This window comes from Battus philenor, unplaced genomic scaffold (genome assembly GCF_028537555.1).
Source record: "Battus philenor isolate CCGP_79_NKW_IND1 unplaced genomic scaffold, ilBatPhil1.0.hap1 SCAF_5, whole genome shotgun sequence".
Classification (NCBI taxonomy): Eukaryota; Metazoa; Arthropoda; class Insecta; order Lepidoptera; family Papilionidae; genus Battus; species Battus philenor.
The window spans coordinates 7,952,480-7,976,736 of NW_027181715.1; the positions used below are offsets into that span (position 1 = coordinate 7,952,480).

At 31.9% G+C, this 24,257-nt stretch overlaps 4 protein-coding genes across 6 annotated transcripts; 2 read left to right on the top strand and 2 right to left on the bottom strand.

The window, feature by feature from the left end:
- Positions 1-474: 474 nt before the first annotated feature.
- Pdrg1 (Pdrg1 prefoldin-like subunit) lies at positions 475-1,704 on the bottom strand. Its single transcript, XM_068772801.1, has one exon. It carries the CDS (start codon positions 1,630-1,632, stop codon positions 1,240-1,242), a length of 393 nt encoding a protein of 130 aa, XP_068628902.1. The 5' UTR covers positions 1,633-1,704; the 3' UTR covers positions 475-1,239.
- An 807-nt stretch (positions 1,705-2,511) lies between these two features.
- On the top strand, positions 2,512-10,738 carry LOC137929529 (collagen alpha-1(III) chain-like). 3 transcript variants are annotated; one of them, XR_011108843.1, is made up of 10 exons: positions 2,512-2,777; positions 2,980-3,170; positions 3,261-3,377; positions 3,490-3,730; positions 4,244-4,348; positions 5,213-5,284; positions 5,577-5,699; positions 6,108-6,253; positions 9,708-9,808; positions 10,619-10,738. XR_011108843.1 is itself a non-coding variant. In XM_068772523.1 (9 exons), exons 1-9 carry the CDS (start codon positions 2,686-2,688, stop codon positions 7,137-7,139), a joined length of 1,098 nt encoding a protein of 365 aa, XP_068628624.1. In that variant the 5' UTR covers positions 2,512-2,685; the 3' UTR covers positions 7,140-7,585. The 3 variants fall into 3 exon arrangements, 2 of the variants coding, with proteins under 2 accessions (XP_068628624.1, XP_068628625.1); XM_068772523.1 differs by lacking the exons at positions 9,708-9,808; positions 10,619-10,738 and adding an exon at positions 7,129-7,585; XM_068772524.1 differs by lacking the exons at positions 9,708-9,808; positions 10,619-10,738 and having other exon boundaries at positions 6,108-6,264.
- Positions 10,739-13,997: 3,259 nt separating this feature from the next.
- RpL30 (ribosomal protein L30) lies at positions 13,998-15,945 on the bottom strand. Its single transcript, XM_068772372.1, has 4 exons — positions 15,867-15,945; positions 15,699-15,743; positions 15,029-15,174; positions 13,998-14,191 (listed from the first exon to the last, which is right to left on the bottom strand). Exons 2-4 carry the CDS (start codon positions 15,717-15,719, stop codon positions 14,017-14,019), a joined length of 342 nt encoding a protein of 113 aa, XP_068628473.1. The 5' UTR covers positions 15,720-15,743; positions 15,867-15,945; the 3' UTR covers positions 13,998-14,016.
- An 889-nt stretch (positions 15,946-16,834) lies between these two features.
- On the top strand, positions 16,835-21,059 carry Hacd1 (3-hydroxyacyl-CoA dehydratase 1). The gene is made up of 4 exons (XM_068772705.1): positions 16,835-17,014; positions 17,139-17,256; positions 20,055-20,284; positions 20,366-21,059. The coding sequence occupies exons 1-4, from the start codon at positions 16,932-16,934 to the stop codon at positions 20,625-20,627; spliced, it is 693 nt and encodes a 230-aa protein (XP_068628806.1). The 5' UTR covers positions 16,835-16,931; the 3' UTR covers positions 20,628-21,059.
- The last annotated feature ends 3,198 nt before the right edge of the window (positions 21,060-24,257 follow it).

Consider the following 24,257-nt stretch of genomic DNA (forward strand, 5'->3'; position numbering starts at 1 on the left):
GAAATACCTGGAACAACATTATATATTCTTTTTAAAGACAATACTAACTAGTACAACACTAACATCCAAGTTTCTTATCCTGTTAAATCTACCAACAAACTGCAATGTGATCATTGATTAACACTGAGATATTATAAGATTGTTAAGTCTTCCTTAAAACACTAAAGTCAATATAAAGAAAGCGTAAAAGTTGGTCCTTTTCATTGTAAAATAACCTATAGTGACACTTGGGGAGTGATTTAACATGTTCAAGATAGAAAGCCAATATAAATGTTTAGAGCACTTTTATTGCACATATAAGAAATAGTTTTAACATTTTAGTTTACTATAGAAAATCTTAATTATTTTTAAATCAAGTTCTTGATTTACTTTATCAATATACAACCACACAACTATAGACTGGTTTTTTTGCGGTTTCAGTATCATGTTTTCACTTAAATATATAGGACATGTCGACTTAAATGTAGGAGTCAGAAGCCAACTTTTTTGTAGTTTAAAAACGATTCAAATTTTATTAAGTACTATTTACACATATAGGGTAATTAAAATGAAATATAAAATATAGAACATCAGGCATTGTCACTGCAAAAGGAATTATCAGTGCCAAGTTATGCATTTTCTGGTAAGTGGCTGACCCTTTCTCATACTCTAATATTGCAGTTGCAACAAAAAAATATATAAAAGAAACTAAAAGCCAATAGTTTTACCAGTGATGTCACAACATTCAAGTGCAGTGCACACATGCTAGCATGTTACTTTGCACAATGCCTGTGCTGTACTGACTCATAAAAGTTGGTCAGTTGGCATCTTGCACCAGCACAAGTCCGGTCCCTCACCATACACCTCATGTCTCGTTTTACCTTATGTCAACAATAAACCATAGCACCCTTAACTTTGTGACTCAAATAACCACTAACACAAGTTATTGTTTGTTAAACTAGTGAAATAAATTTTAAATCCATCCAACTCTTTTGATAGCAATGTATCATCCAGTACTTTCATTGGTTCACAATAAGATTTAAAAAACTTTTAATACTTATCCAGCCTGCATAAGACATTCGAATATTTAAAAACGACACATTAGTAACTATTGAGCCAACGAAGGGAAATATTCACACAGTGGAAGTTTTTTAATATCAAAATAAAATAATCAACTTACAGTTTGATAAAACTGCAATAATTAAGTAACGTTTTTATTAACAGAATTTTAATCAAGAAATTAAATTATTTTGTCTTAGACTAAGAGAATAAACCTGCTGAAGATAAACCTTGAATTTCTGTATGTGACATGGGCACTAACATTAATCCAGGAACGGGTGGTTGCATTTCTAAATCCCTCAAGTTATTTATTTTAACTCGGAGATCTGACTTTAACTTATTAATTTCAATATTCAATTGTTTTTGATCAGCTTCTAAAAGGGATTTACTTGTAACCAGGTTATTTTTGATCAAAACCGATCCTACAGTAATCCAACACTTAGATTCTGAAGACTTCGTTAACTCTCGCAGTGCTTCTCGATTATCATTCCTTCTTTTATCCAACAAAATTATTTCCCGTCTATCACATAAAATCTCTTCGGCTAGCTTTTCAACCGCAACAAGATATTTTAAAGTTTTCGCTTGATCATCCATTTCGAAATTAGATGAGTAAATATTATAAGATAATTTATTTACTTGGAATAAATTGACATCTGTCTGAGGATGTTATTGTTACCTCATTTACCAGAATTTATTGACCATAGATGATGTTTAAATACATTTAATTTAATGTGATACCACAAAACCAAGATTATATACACGATATTATACAGCCAAGGCACAAATCGCTATCGTATTTTAAATATATCTTAAAATCGACATCATTTAAAATCGATAATAAAAAAGAGTTAAGGATTATGGAGTATAAAATGAAAATATTGCTTTAAAAGAAACCATAAGATTATAGGTTGGAGCAATTGGTATTAATTCACATTTTCAAGATTTTAACGATAATTTATTTATAATTTGGTTACATCTTTTTAGTATTTATCCCATAGTGTTTTTGTACACAATCTATTTAAAGAAAGTTGTTTGTTTCGAAGAGTAAGCAGCTTCGCTATGTTAATAAAAACGTAATTTACAAGTTGACAGATTATAAAACGTACGAGGTACAACATTTTTAAAAGAATACTTTTGCCTAGATTTTATTTATTTTTTGTTATTATTTCCAAACTGACTAGTTCTGAAAACTCTGTGTCATAAATATTTTAGTGTTCCTTAAGTATATACATAAAAACACTATACAAAAAAAAAATGTTTCTTTTCCTTTTTATAACATAATTGAAATTAACTCCTTATTAACTATCCTATACAAATTGTTTTGATTCATATTAATTTCTTAAGTTTTTTTTGGATCACTATGTTATAAATATTTTTTTTCTTTTAAGAGTTATAATAATTCATTTATCATTAAATTTTGTCTTTACCGTAAAACCGGGCTTTCATGGGCTGACATCATTATCCACGCGATTTTTGTGTCTTTCCGGTTCCGTCTGTGCGGTAAAGTACAACGCCATTTTGATCTAAACTAAGTGATACAGGAATGAGCATTTTAAATTTTTGAAATAAAATCTGTTAATAATAGGAATAAATCATAACATCATTTAAAAGGTTTGATAAACAAGTCTAAGCCATATTTTATTAATAATGGATGGACCTATGCGTGGAGGATTTCGGGGTGGCGGTCGCGGTGGCCCTCTAGGTCTTAGAGGACGCGGTGGATTTGATATGTTTGGTCGGTAAGAATAAACTTTTTATTGTTTTATTTAATTCAATCAGAATATTAATGAAAATTTTTTTAGCCAATCAAAAATAACAAATCTCAACACAAAGTGGTCTGTGAGGAACGATTTTGATTTATCTTTTATAGGTTATCGGTTTATAAATAAGTTAACATTAGTATCAGTATCAAGTTGCAAAAAAATTATTTCTTTGAAATAGTGGAGGACCTGGTATGAGAGGTCGTGGCGGTCCTTTACGCGGCGGACTTGGACCACGTGGAGGTCTCCGCGGTTTTAGAGGAGGACCAATGCGTGGCGGAGGCGGTGACAGAGGTGGTCGCTTCCCATTAGGGCCACAAGGACCTGGCCCACATCCTGTACCGACAATAGAAACAAGAGGTCCACCACAAAGTATGTACCACATGTATATAACATTTTTATATGAAATACGTTTTCTCAATGAAATGAAGATTGTATAATAATAATATTTCTTAACTTTAGGAGGTGGATTCAATAACAACCGGGGTGGGCCTGGCGGAATGAGGGGCCGAGGAGGCAGAGGGCGCGGCGACTTTGGGCCTCGCAACGATAGAGGTGGTAGAGGCATGCCTATGAGAGGTCAGTGTAATGCAACAATTTTTTATTAAATTATGAAATTACCTGTCTGTTAAAACTTCTTAATGAAAGTTTTGTTCATATAAATGTTTTTATTATAAACCTTTATTAATAGGGCGAGTTGGAAGAGCTGGTCCTGGAGCTCCTATGAATCCTTTGCCTGGTGGTCCACCACCGCATCCAGGCCCTCATGGGCCACCAGCTCCAATTCCTAGTGGACTTCCAAATCTCCCTCCAAGGGGAGCCCCTGCACCTCATCCAGCGATTGGAGCACCATCAAATCAGTCACAAGGACCTCCATACAAACGTGGCGGTGGCCCACCACACGGAGGAGGGGGTCCACCTAAAAGAGGAAGGTCTGTAGCAATAATATAATTAATGAGATAACTTGTACAATTATTTAGATATTGAAAAATTAGTAGTCTAAATTCAATATAAAGCAATTAAAAAATTGTAAACTTTTTCTTTATAGCCCAGTCTTTCATTTGTAAGATAAAAACAAGAATAAAATAATTTTTCCCTTAAGTTTCTACTTAATAGCAAAATTACATGATTACATCTACATTAATACTATTGTGTGGTAATAGTCAATTATATTAGTTTTACACGGATGACTATAAGATTTGCTTGATTAAATAAATTTTATTATAGTATTAATTTTTTTGAAAACTTGTGTGTGTGAAATTGATCTAATTGATTTTGTAGCATTAATCATTTTATAAGTTGATTATTAATTACAGATTGTTCTTTACTTCTCCATAATTTTTTTTTAAATAGTCTACAATTTTCCTCAACCTTGAAAGTACACATTTACATTTGATAAAATTGTTCCATTGTCTGAGATTATATTATATTATTTTATTTTCCAGATTTGATGGACCAAGGGGCGGTAGCAATGCTAGACCTCCTCCTGGAGGTTATCAAGCTCCACCAGCACATAATCCACCACAACCTAATGGTTATGGACCACCAGTGTAAGTGACTTGCAAACCAATTCACCATCATGGTGTTGATTTTCTTGAATTGATTATTGTCGTGGTTGATTTAATTTTAATCTGCTTGTAATAGATATATTTTATAAGGTGATGATTCTTGGTTATTAATCCAACAAATATTAGTTTGTCATTAGATAACAAGTATAGCTACACATTGAAAAGTGCTAGTTGTGTATGGTGTTCTAGCTTTATATTCATCTTTATTAATGTCTGTTGTTGGTTGTTAACTTACAACTATCAGAAAACATTTTAAAATGTGTTTCTTTGTCCATTCTTTTTTTTATAAAAATATAGGCGTCATTAGCGTAGTATGGTTAAATTCTTTCTTAAATTTGCAGAAAACATATTAATTTTGTTTTACATAGTGAAACTTGTAGTTACCTTGGACTCCCCGATTGCTTCCATATTGCCCTTGTCTTAAGCCAAGCATGTTCATATTGGCCCTGAAACTCTTCTCTTCATAGACCATTGACAAGTTCTAAATTTATGGAGGTGTTAATCTGTAAACATCCATATTTGAGGTGCATAAATAAGTTTAGGGTGGAAGCATATGTTAGAGTTAACAGTTATGTTCTAATAAATAAGTATTATCTAATGATGATGATGATTTAATTTTACCACTTATCATCCCAATGTATTGCTCTATAATTGTAGTTCCTCTAAGTCAAAATTAAACTGTGTTGTTACATATTATATGTGTTTATAATTTCTATGATGATCCATGATTTTGATAGGAATGTGCCGTCTGATACATATATGACGCTAATTTGTAATCTGAAATAAAATTATATTTATTTAAATTGTGATGTGATAGTATATTTCTTAAAGAAGATTTTTGAACAGGCACACGGGCTACCAGCCTTATGAGCAGCCATCAGCAGAGCCATTTACACCACCAGCCTATAATGCACCTAGGTAATTATATTATATATATATATATTTAAAAGATTATATAAATATATATATATTGAACATTACTGTAAAGTTATTCTTTAAATCTAAGAGTTGTTTTAAAAAACTTAGAAATACCTACCTCTGAAATGACAATAAAATATTTCCCTTTGTTTATTTTCTTTGTGATGATACTATTAAAGATAGGAATTGCCATCTGATACTTAGATGCAGATATTTAAATTTCTGACTATTATAAGAGAATAAATTATTTATAGTGTATACAACAGTTTGTTAATACACTGTCTTGTTACAGTTCATATCAAAGTGGCAACTATACCACACCAGCACAAGCCCCTGCAAGTTCCTATTCAAGTGGTTATGGATCAAATTATGGATATTCCACTGGCGGTCAAAGTTATGAAAATAATGGATACAGGTTAGTTGTCACTGGTTTGATGAAGCTGTTAATAAATAGATGTGGTTTTATGTGTCATTTTTAAGTTTGGACATTAATTACCAAATATTAGAAATCTTACACTTTGTGTAATCAGAAATATTTGTAATGTGTTCTATATTTAAAATATTTTTGCTATCACACTTGACCATACAATGCTTAGTAGTTTCGATCTATTCATACTAAACTTTGGTTAGTGAATATATCAGAAATTGATTTGTACAGTGAATATATATAATAATCATTCTGCTAATGTATAGTTTTACACTTTACATTTATGATTGTTATTGCCAAACAATCAAGGTGCAATCTATAGACATATTGCATTTGATTAGTACAATGCATAAAATAATTGATAAAAAAAGGGTTATGTTTATTGTTATATGGTAGTGCGGGAGCAGTGGGCGGTGCGGGTGACGCTGGTTACGGTGCCGCAGAACCTGCTTACGGTGGCCCTGCACCCGCCTATGACTCGTATGCTCAACCCGCATACACATCTTACCAGCAACCACAGCCGCAGTACACAAACACATATGGTAACTATTAAAACTTTCCACTGCCATATTTTATACTTGCAATTTTTATGACCTAGTTTTTAAGTTATATCATTAGCAAGACTATTGTTGCGGTTCAGTTACTTTGCAATATTAGCTCAACTTTATAGAGTATTTTTACAATTTTTGAAAACTGGAAAGCAAGTTACATTTTATAGAAGTATTGTTAGCTTAAGCGGATGATGTAATCAAATAACAGTTGCAATTTAAACAAAGAAAATAGTTACAATTTAGACATGAACTGATTATACAATTATTCTTTATAAATAGTCTATGATATTGCAGTCTTTTTCTTTCTTAAATAAAATTGGTCAAGATTACAAATGAGTGAAACATTGATTTGTTTAATTGATATAAAAATTTAGGGTTAAGTTAAAAAATTGATAGATAACAAGATTAAGAATACATCTAACAATATCATTGCAATATAGGGTCTAACGTATGGTATGTAGCTAAGATACATAAGGTTTGGTTAGGGTAAGCAGATGTTGCTATAAATATATATTTAAGAAATAGTAAAACGGTCTAAACATAATTTACAATACCCTACTGTTATTATTAGAGGATAACATTTAATTCATAAGTGTGTCCGTGATGCAATACATTCATAGTGCCAGTTGGTTGCGGAAACCAGCCCGGCAGAGACGTGTGTCTAAAAGTAATATTTATTAATATATTACACAATAACAAAATTGAGCCAATGGAAAACCATGTATAATTGTGACAAAATTAAAGTAATACGCTTACTCTATAGTAAATTAATAATTATTTGATTTCAGAAGATACTTCTAATCTTGTTTAAAACTGAAAGACTTCCTCTATTTTGTTAAGCATCTGTCTCATTGTTTGCATTACAGGCAGTTGGTGATCTGTTTGACTATAACAGAAAATATTTGCGTCTTTTTGCCACATGAAATAAAAAGTAGCTGGATCAAATGTTTGAAGCTTTGGATTCACTTAGTAGTTTTTCATAAATGTACCTTAAGTGTTAGGTAAGATTATTGCAGGATTAATAAATAATTAGAAGACTTGACAAATCTAGAAAAGTGTAGAATTTGATTAACATTTCCAACAAAATTATGCATTATGAAGAAAATATTTGTTATAAAAGAATTATTTTTATATAAGTTATGTTAATCTCAATATGTTTTTTCTTTTTGATTTTTGTGTCAGTGACCCTCAATTATATTAGGAAAGTAACATACCATAATGTAAATTATGACATTCTTATTTTAGTGCTGGTATAGTGGTATGCACATACCATTGTGGACTAGATTTTAAGAACGTAATTCGTAATAAAATTATGAAAGACAATCTGTGTAATTCATTTATATAAAAAGTGTTTAAGGTTATTTATTTTCTAAGAAAATGTGGTATGATGCTATTTATAACAGGTAATTTTAAAGTAATCCTAAAGGGTCACTAAAGTTATTAATGCTCAAATAGGAATTTAAACTTCGAAAATTAATTGTAAGCAATAAAGTGAGGTATGCATTAAGATAAAATTATTTTAAAAAGTCACAGAAAATTACATGGCATTCATTGACGTGAATAGTGATTATGGAATGGTGGCATGTGTTGATAAAAAAGCGAGAATATAACTGAAGGCAAGGAGTTATGACTAAAGAAAATTATTAGAGTATGATGCTGTCTTATAAAATATAAACAGTTATGGCAAAAATATTAATTTAAGAATAAATCTAAATTATATTACCCTAATATATAATACACGTTTTTTAAAAAAATATTATATCTAGCTTAAGAATAATATTAAAAAAGGTTTGAATATGTGCAATTTGCATAGGACATAATAGTAAATAGCTTTTGAATCAAGTATTACTTAAACTAGTAATTAAAAGCATAGTTAATAATATAATAAAAAATCAAACCAATATAGATTTGATTAATTTAGGTATACCTATGTCGTTAATGACTCGAATTCTTGGAGTTTGAAATAAGAGCATGAATATTGAAGGGTATTGATTTATCAATAATCTGTAAGTGATTTTACTGTTTTTTATCATATAAAATTACAATAATACTAAATATCATGAGATTTTTTAACTCCTAACAATTTAACAGAGCATTAAAATTGATGACCAATTGGAACAAAAAAAAATATTAATGACTAGACTTGATGGTTTAGGTCTAATTGTATATATAAGTAGCATATAAAAATGGAAGATGATTTATTATTTTGATTATGACTAAAAGATAACTTAGTTACAAGCAGTAGAGAAAAATATTAGAGCCGGTTAAAAAGATAAGTTGGTTTTACAACGCTTTATAACAGCAGCTTGTGAGACGTAAGTAAAAAAAAATATTTTAGCTTGTTATTTCTATAATTATAGTGAGGATACAATGATTGGTAATGAATCTTGCAAAATACCTTTATGCTTAATTTTAAATAAAGAGTGTGTGACAAAATCTGACTTATATATAAGACAAATCAAAATTTATGTCAGTTGCGATTTAACGTGATGAAAAATACATTTACTAGTCTTACGTAAAGTTCAGAAACTAAACTAAATAAAAAAGCACAACTCGTTTTGAACTGTTTTTAATATTAAAATCTTATGATAATGAAAACCTTGTGTATCCTATATCGGTACAGTAAATATATTATTTAAGAATATCAAGTATTATATTTCGATTGAGCAAAAAATTGCATACATATTACCAAAGAAACTTGTTAACATAAACCCTAATTTCAATGTATTAATTGGGCATTTTTGTCATAAAATGGCTTCTCACAATGGGAATAAAAGATGTATTAAATCCTATTTCAATGATAGAACAACTTGAACCCTTTCAAACTGTAAAACTTTATACAAAAGGAAGCCAAGTCAGAATTAAATATTCTTCTAGATATCAGTACGTGCTTTGAAGATATAATTTTTATAAATATTACAGGTAAATGGCTCTTGACTATTTTTAATATTAGATAGTTTTAAAGTGCGTTTATAGATTAGATATATGGAATGTAAGATCTCAACTATTTGAACAAATTGTCGTGAGATGAGAATAAGCTCAAATTTTCAAGTTCATGTAAACATCTTATGTACACAATGTTATACACATATTCTGGTACAATTATTTAAACTTTCAATAGTATGTGGCGCCGAAAAATATATAAACTAAATCTGTATGAATTTAATTTCGTTAATTGCAAACATTGCATTACATTACAAGCTTTGACCATTTTTTGTGCCGAACAACAAACAAGACAAATTGAGTCTAAATGTTTTAGTTATAATAGTCGTTGAATCAATTAGTTTAGTTTTGTAAGAGAAATTTTATATTATAATGAAGGTATAATTTTTTTGTACAGGTATATTTAAATCTTTTTAATGCTTTTAATTAATGCCATTTGTAGACTCGGTTTGGCAAAATTTTATGTAAGTTGGAGCCCAAATTAATTTGTTTTTATTTTTAGGCTACGGATGATTAAAGGAAAACAGTAAATGTTACTGCACATGATCCAATAATTTCGAAAGGGACATGAGAAGAATTAATACAACTATTTCAATCATAAAGGTATGTATGAACTTTATGACCAGTTCAAGTTCAGTATAAATCCTTGTAGATTCAAGTATTAATTAATACCAGAGATTGAATATTGGAATGATACATATTTACTTAAAATAATGATAGCTTGTTATGGATGGCATTTTTGTATATAAAAACCCAGATTGAATGAGCAGGTGAGACAGCCAACAGCAACTTCTTGAGAGCAAGGTTAAACTGCATAAATTAAAATCTACTTGATCTTATCTTTTAATGGAACCCCTCGCATTTCTGAGCATAAAAAACTAGGTAAAAATGCATCCGATTGATTAGTTACTATATACTATTTACGTAAGTGCTTAACAAATGAAAGTTGTGTGTTATGTCCTGGCCGGCCTCCCAGTGCCCTCTGTTTCGGCGGCAGTAAGACTAGATTTGTCTTTTCTTTCGATTTAATTAAATAACACTGAATTTTTGTCTCTTAATGATTTTTACAATGTTGACTAAATTGTCTTAAAACTTTAAAAAATTGCAATAATTACTACAGATCGGATATTCAAATGTAAATTTATTAAAAATTGAAGTGTTGGTGTATTATGGAAAGCACTATTGTATCCAAAATTTACAGTGGTCGAATGAAGGAATAAGGTGACAATCAGCTTAGTACGGGGAGAGACTCCGCATAATACCTTTTTATTTATTAGAAACTCATTGGAGCCGCCTCCATAATTCCTAGGAAAAAGAATTTTTCTGTCTTAGCTGTTCATGTGAAAAAAAGTATAATGATTCTTACAAACTTTTCACAATTTAAAATAATTGATTTGTTTTATTTTATTACAGAGATTAATGGACGTGCGGGGCTACAACATTCGCAAGTGTTAGTTTCATGAAGTTCACAACAATCTTAAATGCATCAGTGTCCACATAATCGACCTTAATGTAGGGGGCAATAAAATTTAATCTTGAATACTGTTTTTTTATCATTTAATCTATTAATGATTTCATTCATACCTAATAATAATGATTTCACTTAACAAAGATTGTCCCGTGATTGTCTGCAGACAGCAGCAATCACTTAGGATGATTTTTTTTGTATGGTAGCAATGTATAAAACACCCTGAGCTTTTATTACATAATCAAAACTAAGTGACATGATCATAAAAAAGGTTAATAGATATCTCATTTTATGTTCACTATAGAACATAATTACTTTTTTTCAACTATTTCTGGTAAATTAGTAGTTAAAGAACTGCTACATACAACTGCAAGTCTCAGATTTGTTTACCGACAGGCGTGCACTTTGCGGACGATTTAAACTGGCAGATGATAAAATATAATATTATATAAAAGTGTTAACACTGCCGTCCGCACGTTTCGTAAGAATTTATTCGCTTGGCGCCGGCAGCGCTAATTCGGATTACTCGGCTTGCTGTCGGCCGTTTTTGACATTATCGGGAAATTATGAATTGTAGTTTTAATCAACTCTGTTTCCTTACTTTCATGAAATTTCGAAGATATACATACGTAAATAAATACAAAATTTGTTATATGTTTGTTTTATATATTTGTTTATTTCCATTCTCTTTGGTTTTCAGTGTTTTTCTTTCGTATGGTATGAAGCAAAACAGTCTCCAAGATGCAACGCAACTCCACAAGATTTGCACATTAAATTTGTTATCCTTCTTTTCTTGTTTTTAGAACATACGTGGCAGTTCCTTCTTTTCCATTTATTCGTTTCTGATATACGTATTAATTCGTGTTGCTTGATGTGAACGCGATGTTGTGACAACCTCCAAGTTTTCCTCAGGAGCCGGAAGATGGTTTTTTATCCACGAATTAGAAACTTTCAATAAAAAATTGAGAAATCGGAGACTCTTCTGTTCGGTATTGAAATATTGACATGTACGAAATGCATTAAATAATGCGCAATAAAATAGGTACATGCAAACTTTTTTCGACCATTTTATGGTTTTCTATATATAGGGTAAAAACTCAAATATTGTTCTGCCCGGTCCCGGTGCCCCTTTCATGTATTTGTTTTAGTCCAATACACTTTGGTTTTTTTTTATTGTGGAATTGGTTTTTCTACATTTTCTTTGAGTGTTAGTCAATGTGGCGTTATGAATTGTAGAGATCATTCGTATCGATTTAGTTTTCGAGGCTCTCCATACCTGTGCGAGTACTTCGCCTTTTCGTTGATGGCAAGTTTCAAATACAATGACATTTGCGCGCTTTAATTTTTCCGGAAATCCTCTATTTTGCCGTATCGTTCCGCAAACTTGAATCTTCTTTTCAAGCAAATTCCCTGCAAACTACACTGTTGTAATAATTATCCATGTAGAGTTGATGCCACTTTCCATAAGACGATGCCAATAGTTCCATTACTGTCTTTGGTATAGGCTGTCCAACGCCGGAATATTTCTTGAATGAAGAAATGTATTCCGTAACCGAATCACATAGCCTCCGAATGAGTATCCCATATTTCGTAATTTTCGACGGATTGTAAACCTTAAAATTTAACCGTCCACGCCACGGTATCATTCCTTCAGCGATTGAGATATTTTGACTTAGATTAAAATTGTCTATAAGCTTCTTTGAAAAATAATCAATTATGAATTGCGCTTTGAAAAGCCGGTCGGCATTATCCGGTTTATTGTTGTTGTCGGAAAAATGTAAGAATGACAATATTTGACTGAATCGGTTGCGGGTCATCGTCTTGCGAAATATCGGTGTATCTATCAATGGATTCGTCGACTAATAATCATCGATCCTTGCCTTTTTTACATAAGGATAGCAAGCCCAAATCATTTTCTAAGTTCTGGTGCCGTAATATCCACAAATTTGGCATTTTTTTATCCAGGGGAAATATGTTTGAACCCGGGGATCCTTCAAATTTATTATTGGTCCTCGGTAAATCAAAGTCTGACCACTGTGCACTATTTTCTTCGTCTGACTCATCCAAATCAGTTGGTAACCGTAACGTTCGTCGAATTCGCCTTGTAAAGATTTCACTATATTCCGACGATTCTGCTCCGCTTTCACTTTTTCATCTCCAATGTCTTCTTCCGAATCGGCCAAATCGTCCGGAACGTCAGGCAAGATGTCCGCGCATTCGTTAGCACAAGCACTTATGAAAACAAAAAACTTTTTGACGTGTGTAACTTATTGTTACCTAAACAAAACACCAACAGCAACAGATCTCAAAAGATACTGAAGCGCCGAGCACTGAGCGATACTTTTTTGCGCGCGATACTACTGTGGTGTCGCCGGCTCTTATGCGCACGACACTACTGTGGTGTCGCCGGACGGCATAGGAATTACACTATGCCTTTTTTTATTAATTTTTCTACTACCACTACCTGCTACTTGATAAAGCCGCCATCATCCAAACTTCAAAGTCTGCCATCGCTTTACTTCAAAGAAATGCCTATGCCGTCCTTTGTTTTTTTTCGAATTGAGAGAAATAACAAGAAATTAAAATACACCTACATTTGATTTCTTATCTAGTGGCATAAAAGAAGGCTGAAGCTTGTCCAAGTTAAGCCTCAGAGAAAGTAAACTAGCGTATTCACAGCGGAAAAAACAATTTGATATAGCCTAAGCTCATTTGGCAATATTTACCGACATCCTTTTTAATTGCTGCAGTAATTCAAACGAAGAGCCTAAGTCTTCTGAGATGTTTGATGAGAATATATATTATTTCATACCGAAACATCGTCCACTAATCATCTATAAATATGATTTACTTTTTATGTAAAACCTTGTTCCTATTAATATTTTTTTCTTATTAACGTCTAAAGCTAAAAAAATCTATTTGGTTGTTATTTCTATGACTATTTAACTTCATCGAAATTTGGACTGTTGAAGCATCTCTATGCACCTTGAAGTAATATTTTTTTACAAACTATTCATTATATAAGCCTTAGGGCGTCCAAATAGGCCTACCCCACAAATTTTCCTTAAGACTGATTGGAACTAGTCTGCATCTAGTGTAGTGTCCAATGTGAAAATCTTTGTGCTCTTTTATTTCAAACAAATTAAGCCGATTTCACTTTAATGTAGTAATATTATCAAATTGTTTACTTTAGGGAATTTATGAGAACACAACACCATTAATCTCAATTTCATATGCCAATTATCTAAAGGATAGAATAGACGTTAATTATAACTGAAAATAAGTAAGGGATTTTTTAAATGTGTATTAAATAATAAGACATGATAATAGTCTAAAGTTTTATTCAAGCGGTAGCTTCAGGTAGAGTTGTAATAATGTCTGAATCTCCTGGATCGGTAATAGCCAGTGTACATACTCTATAGTATTTACCACAAGCTGTTCCCAATTCAATGTTGTTCCCGCTGTAGTGGTGAACTCCAGTTTTCGCCAAAAGTGCATAGTATTCAATCTCAGATCTCCTGTAAAAATAAGGAATAATTTTAGAACAAAGTTAATATACAGAAGTTAAATCTCAATCTAAAGGCCTTCATTGACTTTTATGACTACCATTTACAAATACTCTAGTAATTTCAACAGGAACAAAATATACATAATTTCAATGAAAGACCATTATATAATTATTTTAAGTAAACAGTATTAAATTTACATATGAAAGAATTGAAGTTGTATTGATTTAAGATCAAATATTATTACATACATAAAATAATATGTAATCAAAAATAACAACCAAACATGTTGCTAAGCACAAAACTTGAAGACAGCTTAACAAATTAAACTTTTTTTAATAATTTTTATTAAACTATGTAGAACATTTTCAGAGAAAAAATTGTTTGGAAATACACTTTCTACATATACAAACAACAGAGTAAATCAAAACACCTGTCCCTACTCACAATCATTACTGAGCATTTTAATTATAATCATTACAACTTTAAGACATTAAAATATAAAGATAATTAAGACAAATCAATAAAACAATTAAAACACAATTTCTTTCTTTTAAAAGATGACAAAATCTTTTTTTTTTTTTAATAAAATAAATGTTTTGAATTAAAAAATTGTTCTTAGTAATACTCACCTGTCAGTGAGCACATATGCTTGGACTACTCCATAGGGTTCCCATTCTGTTTGACTCAGCAAAATTAACAGCACACAGTACTTGTGTAATTATAATTTAAACAACATAATTTTTGCTAGAGCCAACATAACGTGGAAACCATACTTCTTTGTCCTAAAACTCCATATGCTTTCCTTTGATTGGTAAAAATGGAAACTCTACTTCTCAGTAGTCTCACCTTAGTGGAGGAGCATTTTTGGCAATGATTACCAATTTAGCTTTTCCTTGACGAAGTGTTTTAAGAGTCTGCTTGTAGCCAAGGCAGTATTTTCCAGATTTCATTACCAAAGCCAATCTTGAGTTAATAGACTCGATTGACTTTTTCTGCCAACAAATAAATATAATCAATATCTAAGATTAATTTGTAAAATCAGAAACTTGCTAAAGACGACAAGCAACTACCAGCTTAAGAATTTTGTTAATGTTAAAGGATGTCATATTGTTAACAATACTTTTTAACGGGAATCTAATTGAAAATAAATAAATTTAAAACAGTGCTCATACAACTAAGAGAACTGGAGTCTGCATAAGACGCTCAAATTTGAGAAATAACTAAGAATTTTACACCTTATGGATAGCTTATTATATATAACGTTTTCTTGTAAGCGCAATTTAATCCCGAACTAATTATTTTTACTTTAAGTATATAAAGATTTTTTAATTTAAATTTTTAAATATCACGTGTATAACCTAAAATTTGTATGAAGCGTTCTCAACCCCGCAATTCATTGAAATAGCGAGCCTATCGTGCAACAATTAATATTGGACTAATGATAGGAGGTCAATTTACAAATCGTAATTAACCATGCCATAAGTCCTAATAATTAAAACGTGGAAAATTTGCTTACTTGTTTCTTTGCCGCAACCATTTTGTCGGTTTACAGTAATTAATACTGAAAAATAAAAAAAGATTTTATGAAAGTAGAAAAAGTATTATAATTATTGACAAGATTACGAATTTCATGTTAAAATAACAAAATTATTACAACATGTAGAATAGAAACACATTGACGTACCTGGCGATGCAAACGTAAAAGAAAGAAGACCAATATATTACACGGGCATCAAGACACTTCCGACACTTCGATAGTATTGCCACAGTCCGTAAGGAATTTTGTTTTATTTTAATGAATAACTGTAGGAGTTATTAAAATCATTGGAATTAGATAACCAAAACTTTATTAGGATCGTAGCACTGTAAATTTAAGGAGTAGATAAAATCACTTTACACAAAACTGTACAGTAATAAATTGGTAACGGCAAAGTAATAATATAAATTGATTTACGGTTCTAACTTACTGTGCTTCAATAAGTATTTTAACACATAACTTATAAAATTGTTTTTTAATAATTTTTAACATTAAAATTATTTAAAAAAGTCACGTCATCTACTCAAATACTTAATTGAAATTAGAGGTGATAAGTTCGGAAAGAAATAATAATTATCAACTTTTTTGAATGTCGTTATTGGTTAATTTGAAATCTTAACATACTTAATAATGGTATTATGCAATCCCAATATCAACCCTATTTGCTTCAAACGTAGAGTCAAAATATTGTAACAATTAACTGCCATGATGAACTCTAACCGCCCATAGGCCTTAAGAAATTTTAATATTCAAGTAAACGAGTGCTTCTAATGCGAGGTTTTGCGCTTGAATTATTTTTCAAATTATGCACTTTAGCTAATGTTTTTCCGATTGATGGGTAAGTATTTTTTTTATAAATCGATTAAATTTACTTTTGAAAAACCCCGACGTTTGTGTTTTACATTTTATCGTTTAAAACTATTTTATGTAAATTTTTTGAAATATTGGTTTAATATTAGGCATTATATATATTTTTACAAAATATGTAAAGGCATAAGAAAGAATCATTATCAACATAAGAATATAATAATGAGAAATCACAGTGTCAACGTGTTTAATCGTAGTCGTAGTACATCACTAATCTAAAAAAGGTCCATACAAGTCAAATTTTATTTGTCAATTCATACATTGATGTCTGTCGCTGATAACTTATACTCAGTTTAATTAACTTTATTTTTTATTGTTTTACAACTTGTGATAAACCATTTTAAAATGCCTGAAAAAAATACAATTACAGTACCATCGTCTTCAGGAAAATTATATCTTTTGTTATATAACACTATTCAGTCCATAGGGTATGTGGTATACATTTAAAAAATTAAAAAAGTAAAATATTCTTTTTGCCAATAATTAAAAAAAAATTAATGTTTATAAAGTTAATCTAAATTTTGTTATTTTATGTATTTTTCTATATTATAGGTGGTTTTACTTATTATGGCAGTCTTTAGTTCACTTTTTAAATCGAGGTACTCTCGAAACTTTTTGGGATGAAATAAAATGGACTGTAATCATCTTTCAAAATGCTGCAATATTAGAGGTATGTTTAATTTTAAGCACATTAATATCTACATTACAACTATAGATTGAAACAATTTTTTAAAACTATGTTACAGTTTTAAATTCTAATTATGAGGATTTTAGATTAGATTAAAAAGTTATCGATTATATGTAAGCTTTACAGTTTTGGCATAAACAAACAAATTGTTCCACCTATTTATTATTGTTATTTTATGTGTTGTAAATCAAAAGTTATAAATACTTTTCTTATTAATGAATGTAATACTAACTTAAGTACTTTTAGTAATAAAACATGGTTAAAAGATGAGCTAACAACTTTAAAACAATTGCAGTCAACTGTCAAAGGTAAAAGGTGTTTAAAACAATGCTGTATATGTATAATATATTTAAATATTTTTTCAATTGAATTAATGGCCTTAATAACTTATCATATAGACTCTTTTGTAGTGAAAGTTTGTAAATAATTAAATATTATTAGATCATTGAGTTTCATAAAAAATCATGAAATATTACCTTAGTACAATCTGAGTTTTTCGTAGGATGTGCATATATATAAAGTCATTTATAAGTGTTGTGAACATTTTCCTGTTATAGCCAGCCCTACTAGTCTCCAGAGATCATAGTCCATCCTTATTTTTAGTTTTTTGCATTTTGTTAGCATCCTTTTTGTAGTTTAAATGAGTCTTTATAATATAATTTGCTATTATAAACACCAATAATATTGTTATTATTTTTAACATCATCATAAACCAGTAAGTCACAATTTTAATTAATTTTCATGTGTTAAGCTAAAGAATATTGTATAAGATAATAATCTTCATTGAATTTTTGAAATAGCTTTTAAAATTTGGTGAAAAACAGTTTTACAATATTTATTGCTCTGGGTTTGTTGGTCTGTTTGAACTGGTCCTAAATTCATCCAAACTTTTCATAGAAATTGTCATTAACGTCGCCGAAATTTGGCGATATTTATGAGAAATTATTTATTTTGTTGAAATGTAGGTATTAAGTTGTTAGCAAGAACTTTTTCACAAACTTTTTTATTTAAATGTCGTTTTAATTATAATGATGTATTAGGATTATTGTAAAAGATTAATTCACATTACTACTTAAATACACAAACTCTTGTCATATAAAGCAAATAACATTACTTTATAATGTAGTCTTATCTATAATTTATTCATGTGAACTTTCTGAACTCTGCATTTATAAAGCGAGCATGAATTGGATGTGATATATGCATCATTAACCAAGGTCCATGTTATTTGAAGGTATCCAGCACTTTTGTATACTAATATATATATATATATATATATATGTATAACGTGTATATATATTTATATATATATATGTTTCCTCCAGTATTTAGTAGTTTCCGTATAGGCTATGAAATATACAACATGTAATAAAAATATGGTAGCTAATTTTATTGCGATCAATGTATTAAGATTACATCAAACTTCAAAGAACTCTTCTTGGCTAGCAAAGTTATCCCAACGTTGATTTCACAATTGGGAGAACTTTCTAAAATGCTTTTGGATGGCTCTTCAGCTGCACTCTGTCATAGCTCTTTCATGTCCGGGAATAGTGTCAAAACAGTTTCCTTTGAGCAAAGTTTTTATTTTAGGGAAGAATCAGAAATTGCATGGTGCTAAAGCTGGAGAGTAAGGGGGGTGTGGACAGATATTCATATATTGGCAAAAACTCACAAATCAGTATTCAAGTCTGGGAATGAATTTCTCACTGACTCATCTCATTTGCAAATTATCAGTTAGAAAGTTGTACACGGACACATGCGAGATGTTGAGTCACATGACAAGCTCCCCTAACATCAGTCGCCTGTTTGACCGAACCATTTTTTCTACAATTTAAAGTTTTCGTCAATTTTTGAGGTAGATGGACGCACAACCTTTGCTCATCCTTAACCGATTCAATGACGCTTTTGAATCGCTTGTAAACAATCTTCAAAGTCACTACATTATCACCATGCACTATATCTAATATTTCATAAGTTTCTTTGGCACTTTTTTGCAACGTAAAACAAAATTTTATGTTAACGCGTTATTCTCAATTCATGATGTGCGACTAATACAGGAAATATGACCCCATTCTTCCAGCTGTGGAAAGCTGGTAGAGACGTCGCAACTTGTTTAAATTTGCTACAGACGATCTAAACCAATCAGACTGTGGAACACATTCATTCAAATTGACGTAGAGAATTTTTATAGTAGTTCTTATTACAAAAATTTATTCACCGTATATTTTATCACACCTCGTACGAACGATTACATCTGTACACATAATTATTTGATGTATCATCATCAAACACTTAGCAGCTAAGCGTAGCAAACCTGATTTAAAATTTACTGCTTACTAAAACATGTTACGTAAAATGTTTACAATGCCTCAATCTGGCTACTATTTTGCGACTAACTGTAAGACTTCATATAAGTACTCGTAACATTTTTGAAAATAAAATTCAGATCCAATCTTTTTTTGTACAGTTCTAAGTATAATTCTATTTTCCCATGCCACTTTCCGTTTTTTATGTTTTGTAGTTCTTATTTTATACTCATTATTGCATGTTTCATCGTTATACCATCAATTCAAATTACTTAATTACATGAGAATAAAATTGCTCAACCAATTTCTCAAATTAGCCTCTCATGACTAAATATGTTTTAATTAAACCGACTATATTTTAATTTCAAATCGTGCAAACACAAGTGTATGTTTCGTGAATATCTTTACGATGTACGTGGAGTTATTGGTGTATATTATAGTTCTTTAGGCTATAAAATAGATAATTCTTTACAGATTGTCCATGCGGCGTTGGGGTTGGTTCCATCTGGTGTGATTGTTGTTTTTATGCAAGTGTACTCTCGCATATTTATGGTGTGTGGAATTTTATTAGCCGTTCCTAGTTCTACTATAAGTCCTGGGTTGCCTATATGCGTACTTGCATGGTCGATTACTGAAACAATACGTTATGGCTACTATGCACTCAATATAGTCGGAACGGTCCCGCCGCCCCTTCTTTTTGTAAGGTATTACAATTTTCACACCACTAACTTTTTCTTTTTTAAAAATTGAATGTGCCTTAATAACAATTATTTTTGTTTTCACAGATACTCGACATTTTTGATATTGTATCCTCTTGGGATAACTGGCGAACTACTTTGCATGTACCATTCCTTAGATGAAATTGCAGAAAAAAAGTTGTTCACTGTTTTAATGCCTAACTCGTGGAATTTTGTTTTTAATTATTATTATTTCGTCATATTCTACATGCTTCTTTACATTCCATTGTTTCCAGTGTTATTTGGACATATGTTAAAACAAAGAAATAAAATGCTATACAGTCATAAAGTAATTAAGAAGGTAAAATAATTGTATAGTCAATACATTTCCTTATTTATTAAGATTTATTAACATAAGGTGAAATATTTTTTGTATTTAATATAACTTAGAATTTTGTACTTGGCTAGGTAATTTTCACGGTTGTGAACAAATTTGTTTGAGTGAAAAGTTTTAAAACGAAGAAAGAAAATATTACATTATATAATTTTATGTAATTTATATTATATTCAATTTACACGTCCATTTTTTACGAAGAAAATTGTTCAAAGAAATTTGCTACATGGTAAAAAAAATATAGGAATCTCTGTGTAACTTAATAACAATGGTAACATTTAATTAATTTATATTGTACATAGTATACTTATTATATGTTTTATATTAAAATATGTTTACATGTAACCTTATATTTATCCGGGTTTATGGCTATGATTTTAAAATGGAATATGGTCTCGTGATGATGTCTTTTTTGTTTGATTATTAACTAGCTTTACCTTTTCCCCGTTAACTGTCTCATCCTGATCCTCCTCAATGTCAGAATCAATGTCATTACATAATGCTTATAATATTTCGACACAAAATTATAATAGCGAAGATACCTCCGTTAAAAAAGTATATACACTTCCTAGTGTGATTACATTGTATACATTTGTGTAACTTGACCACTGTTAATAATTTCACGAATTACTGAGCACGAGTAGTGTTTGTGATTTTAGTACGAACATTATTTAACATAATGACGAGTTGCGTCATCCATAGAAATCAGGTAATCATCCAGGTCGTAAAGTACAGATTCATGCGTATGGCAACTAGTGCGCCGTGGTACGTACGCAGTGAAGAGCTGTATGCTGACATGGAACTGCCAACAATCGCCCAATTTCTTAATAGTTTGACTGCCGATCAATGAAGGGCTCCGCTGGTTGGGAGCCCTTTAAGTTTTTTTGTCTTTTCATCAATTCTTATGAAAAAGATTTTTTTTTTTAAATTTCACGCCTTAGAGCGGGAAAGGCGTTGGGATGGAACTTTCTATTTGTCTGCCTGTCTGGCCTTGGGGCGACATGAAGTTATCTAGAAATTTTAATTATTTATTATAAAATAAACTTTAAAAATCAACAACAGCGAACAAGAACATAGAACTCACAACGCCGCGAACCCGCCTCAAGGCAAGACGGGCGTTCGGCGCTTTCCCTCCCTTCCCGCCTTAAGGTGAGAACGGCATTCAAACTGTTAAAAGGGCATCAATTCATTAGTTTGATTCTGCCGCTCAACACTAATATATTGTAGGTGTCGCCACCCATAATACATTCAAACACCGCACCATCCCGAGATCGAAACAGGTCCAAGTTTCATAGTCGCCAGCGGATAACCAACCGGTCTCGTCGGAAATGAGGTCGGATCGTCTATCACAGGGGACGCCAACCCCGATCATACTAAATAGCAGCGTAGGTGGAGTTGCTTCCACCACTTCTCCCAGCGCTAACGCTTTTCGAAGTGGTAGTAATAATCTTAGTTAGGCAGTAGCCACAGGTTAAGCTCCAAGTTCACCAAAGCAATCTAAAAGTTAGCGTTGGCCTCCAAATCTGGTAAAATAGTAGTGTGTGGCGGCTCGAGTCGGGGATTTCTTTGAAGCTTACGAACTTCGCTACTTTAAAAGAGGTCTTAGGCTAGGCGCCCTCTGCACATGTGACAGTCCAGCCCAAAAAACAATGACGAGTCACACACGTGATCCGCAAGTTAGAGGAGAAATACTATACATTAATACATTATTAATACATTTTTGGAAAATGTGAGGGGTTAAAGATATTCGGGGCGTTAATAGGTGTTTAGAACTATTGCATGATTTCTTATGAACTCAATACTTCGAACGATACCTCGGCTTGGACAGTTACTAGTGCCTGGTTAATACCACCACTACCACTTCCCGCACTACTGCAGGGAAAAGTAGTGATGGAATTAACACCAGCAACGCTTCTATCAGGTATGATCGAGATTTGGCGTCTGATCTTATCTGTCTCTCTAAGTTTCTCGCAATGTACGTGGCTTGTTTTAATGTTGTCTTGTCGTGCGGTAACTCCAGTACGTGTCTCATTTTCAAGTCTGCAGGGCTTGAACGTACAGGGTGTGATTGTCTTTTAGTAGCGGCATCTACAATCAGTTCGTGTGTTTCGCTACAAAGATGCCAGTTTTAATAATTGAGCGATCGTTGACAGATATGTTTCAACCCCATCATATATGTATATGACGGGGTTGGCTGAGGCCGCTACGAAGACGCGCGCGGTTGCTGGCATGAACAAAGGCCGACGCCGTATTACCTCAACGCCGCTATGTGCGCCCGAGCGCCCACCCAAGTCAGTCTAAGCTGTACTTTACTTCGGAGCGCACGCAACTCTAATAAATTTTATTTTTTTTATCTGTTTTATTAACACCCCAACTTGATAACGCCATGATGATGTGCCAACTGAAGTCCAAACGAAATCCCCAAGTCCAGGTACATATGCATAAAACCATAAGTAGTATTGTGGTCCCGTTTGCAGTAAATAGTTCGTAGTTAGTTTTAGGTTCAGCTTGTCGTAATGCGGACATACAGAAAACACAGACATCGCTGTCAGTGTCGACGAGAGATAGCGTTTTGGTTTGATCTTAATGCGTAATGGTCAGTCGCCATTACCAAACGCCCTGATAATATTCTTGCACATGATTTGATAGATGTTCGAACCTTATTGCCAAATTTCTCGTGGTAACAACAATTCGAAAACTTTCTATAATTTGAATCAGAGCGAACGTTACTGCGCTGCCTGTTGCGGCTACGCCGGTCTTTTCTTTTCTCGAACGCAATCTTTTGCCATGATGCTGCATTGTAAGTGCTTCAACTTGCTTTGTAAGACTAGCGATCTGCTTGGCTATTACATCAAAGGCTGATTCAGAAGCAAAAGAGGAAGGAGTGACTTGAGGGTTAGTAAAAACGATGCCTATCACTTCATCTACCAAGTCAGCTAGATTATTCAGGTTGCTGCTGGGTTACGACACAATAACTGTCTGTATGTGACACGTAGGTAGATAGGTGACCGGTTCAAATTGTCTCCAAAAATTCTTCTAAAACATTTGGCTCTGCCAGCTGCTGAAGATGCCGAAGAAGTTATGATGGACGGTCACCTATCTCTTCATGAGTAAGTAACTGTGTAAGGCTTACAATCTTTTGAGTAATTCAGCCTCGATTGTGTCGTAGTTTTTTGTGGCTGGAGGTGATATGATTATATTTTCCAATTTTACCGCATAACCATAATTTAGCTGCGCCACGAAGTAGTAAAGTTTTATGGTGTCATCGGTCATCGGCAAAATGTCAAGTAGAAACTTGTGCCAACCATAATGAAGGTTTTCGGGCCAATATGGTTGTATGCGCTTACTCACTAGAAAAATATCGGAAGGTGTTGTCCACAAGGTGTTTTTCCGATGGCGAAAGTTTTATGTCACCGTCATTTGTACTTGTCATACTCGAAATACTTTTCAGCTTACTCTGCTGTATAAGAACTTCAAATATCTATGATAATAAATACACCTGATAGAAAAAAAATAAATTCATTAGAATCGCAGCAGCAAAGTTCGGTGTAGACTGACGTGACGGAGCGCGCGGTTTCGCCGTGTTCAGACAACATGATGTCAGTT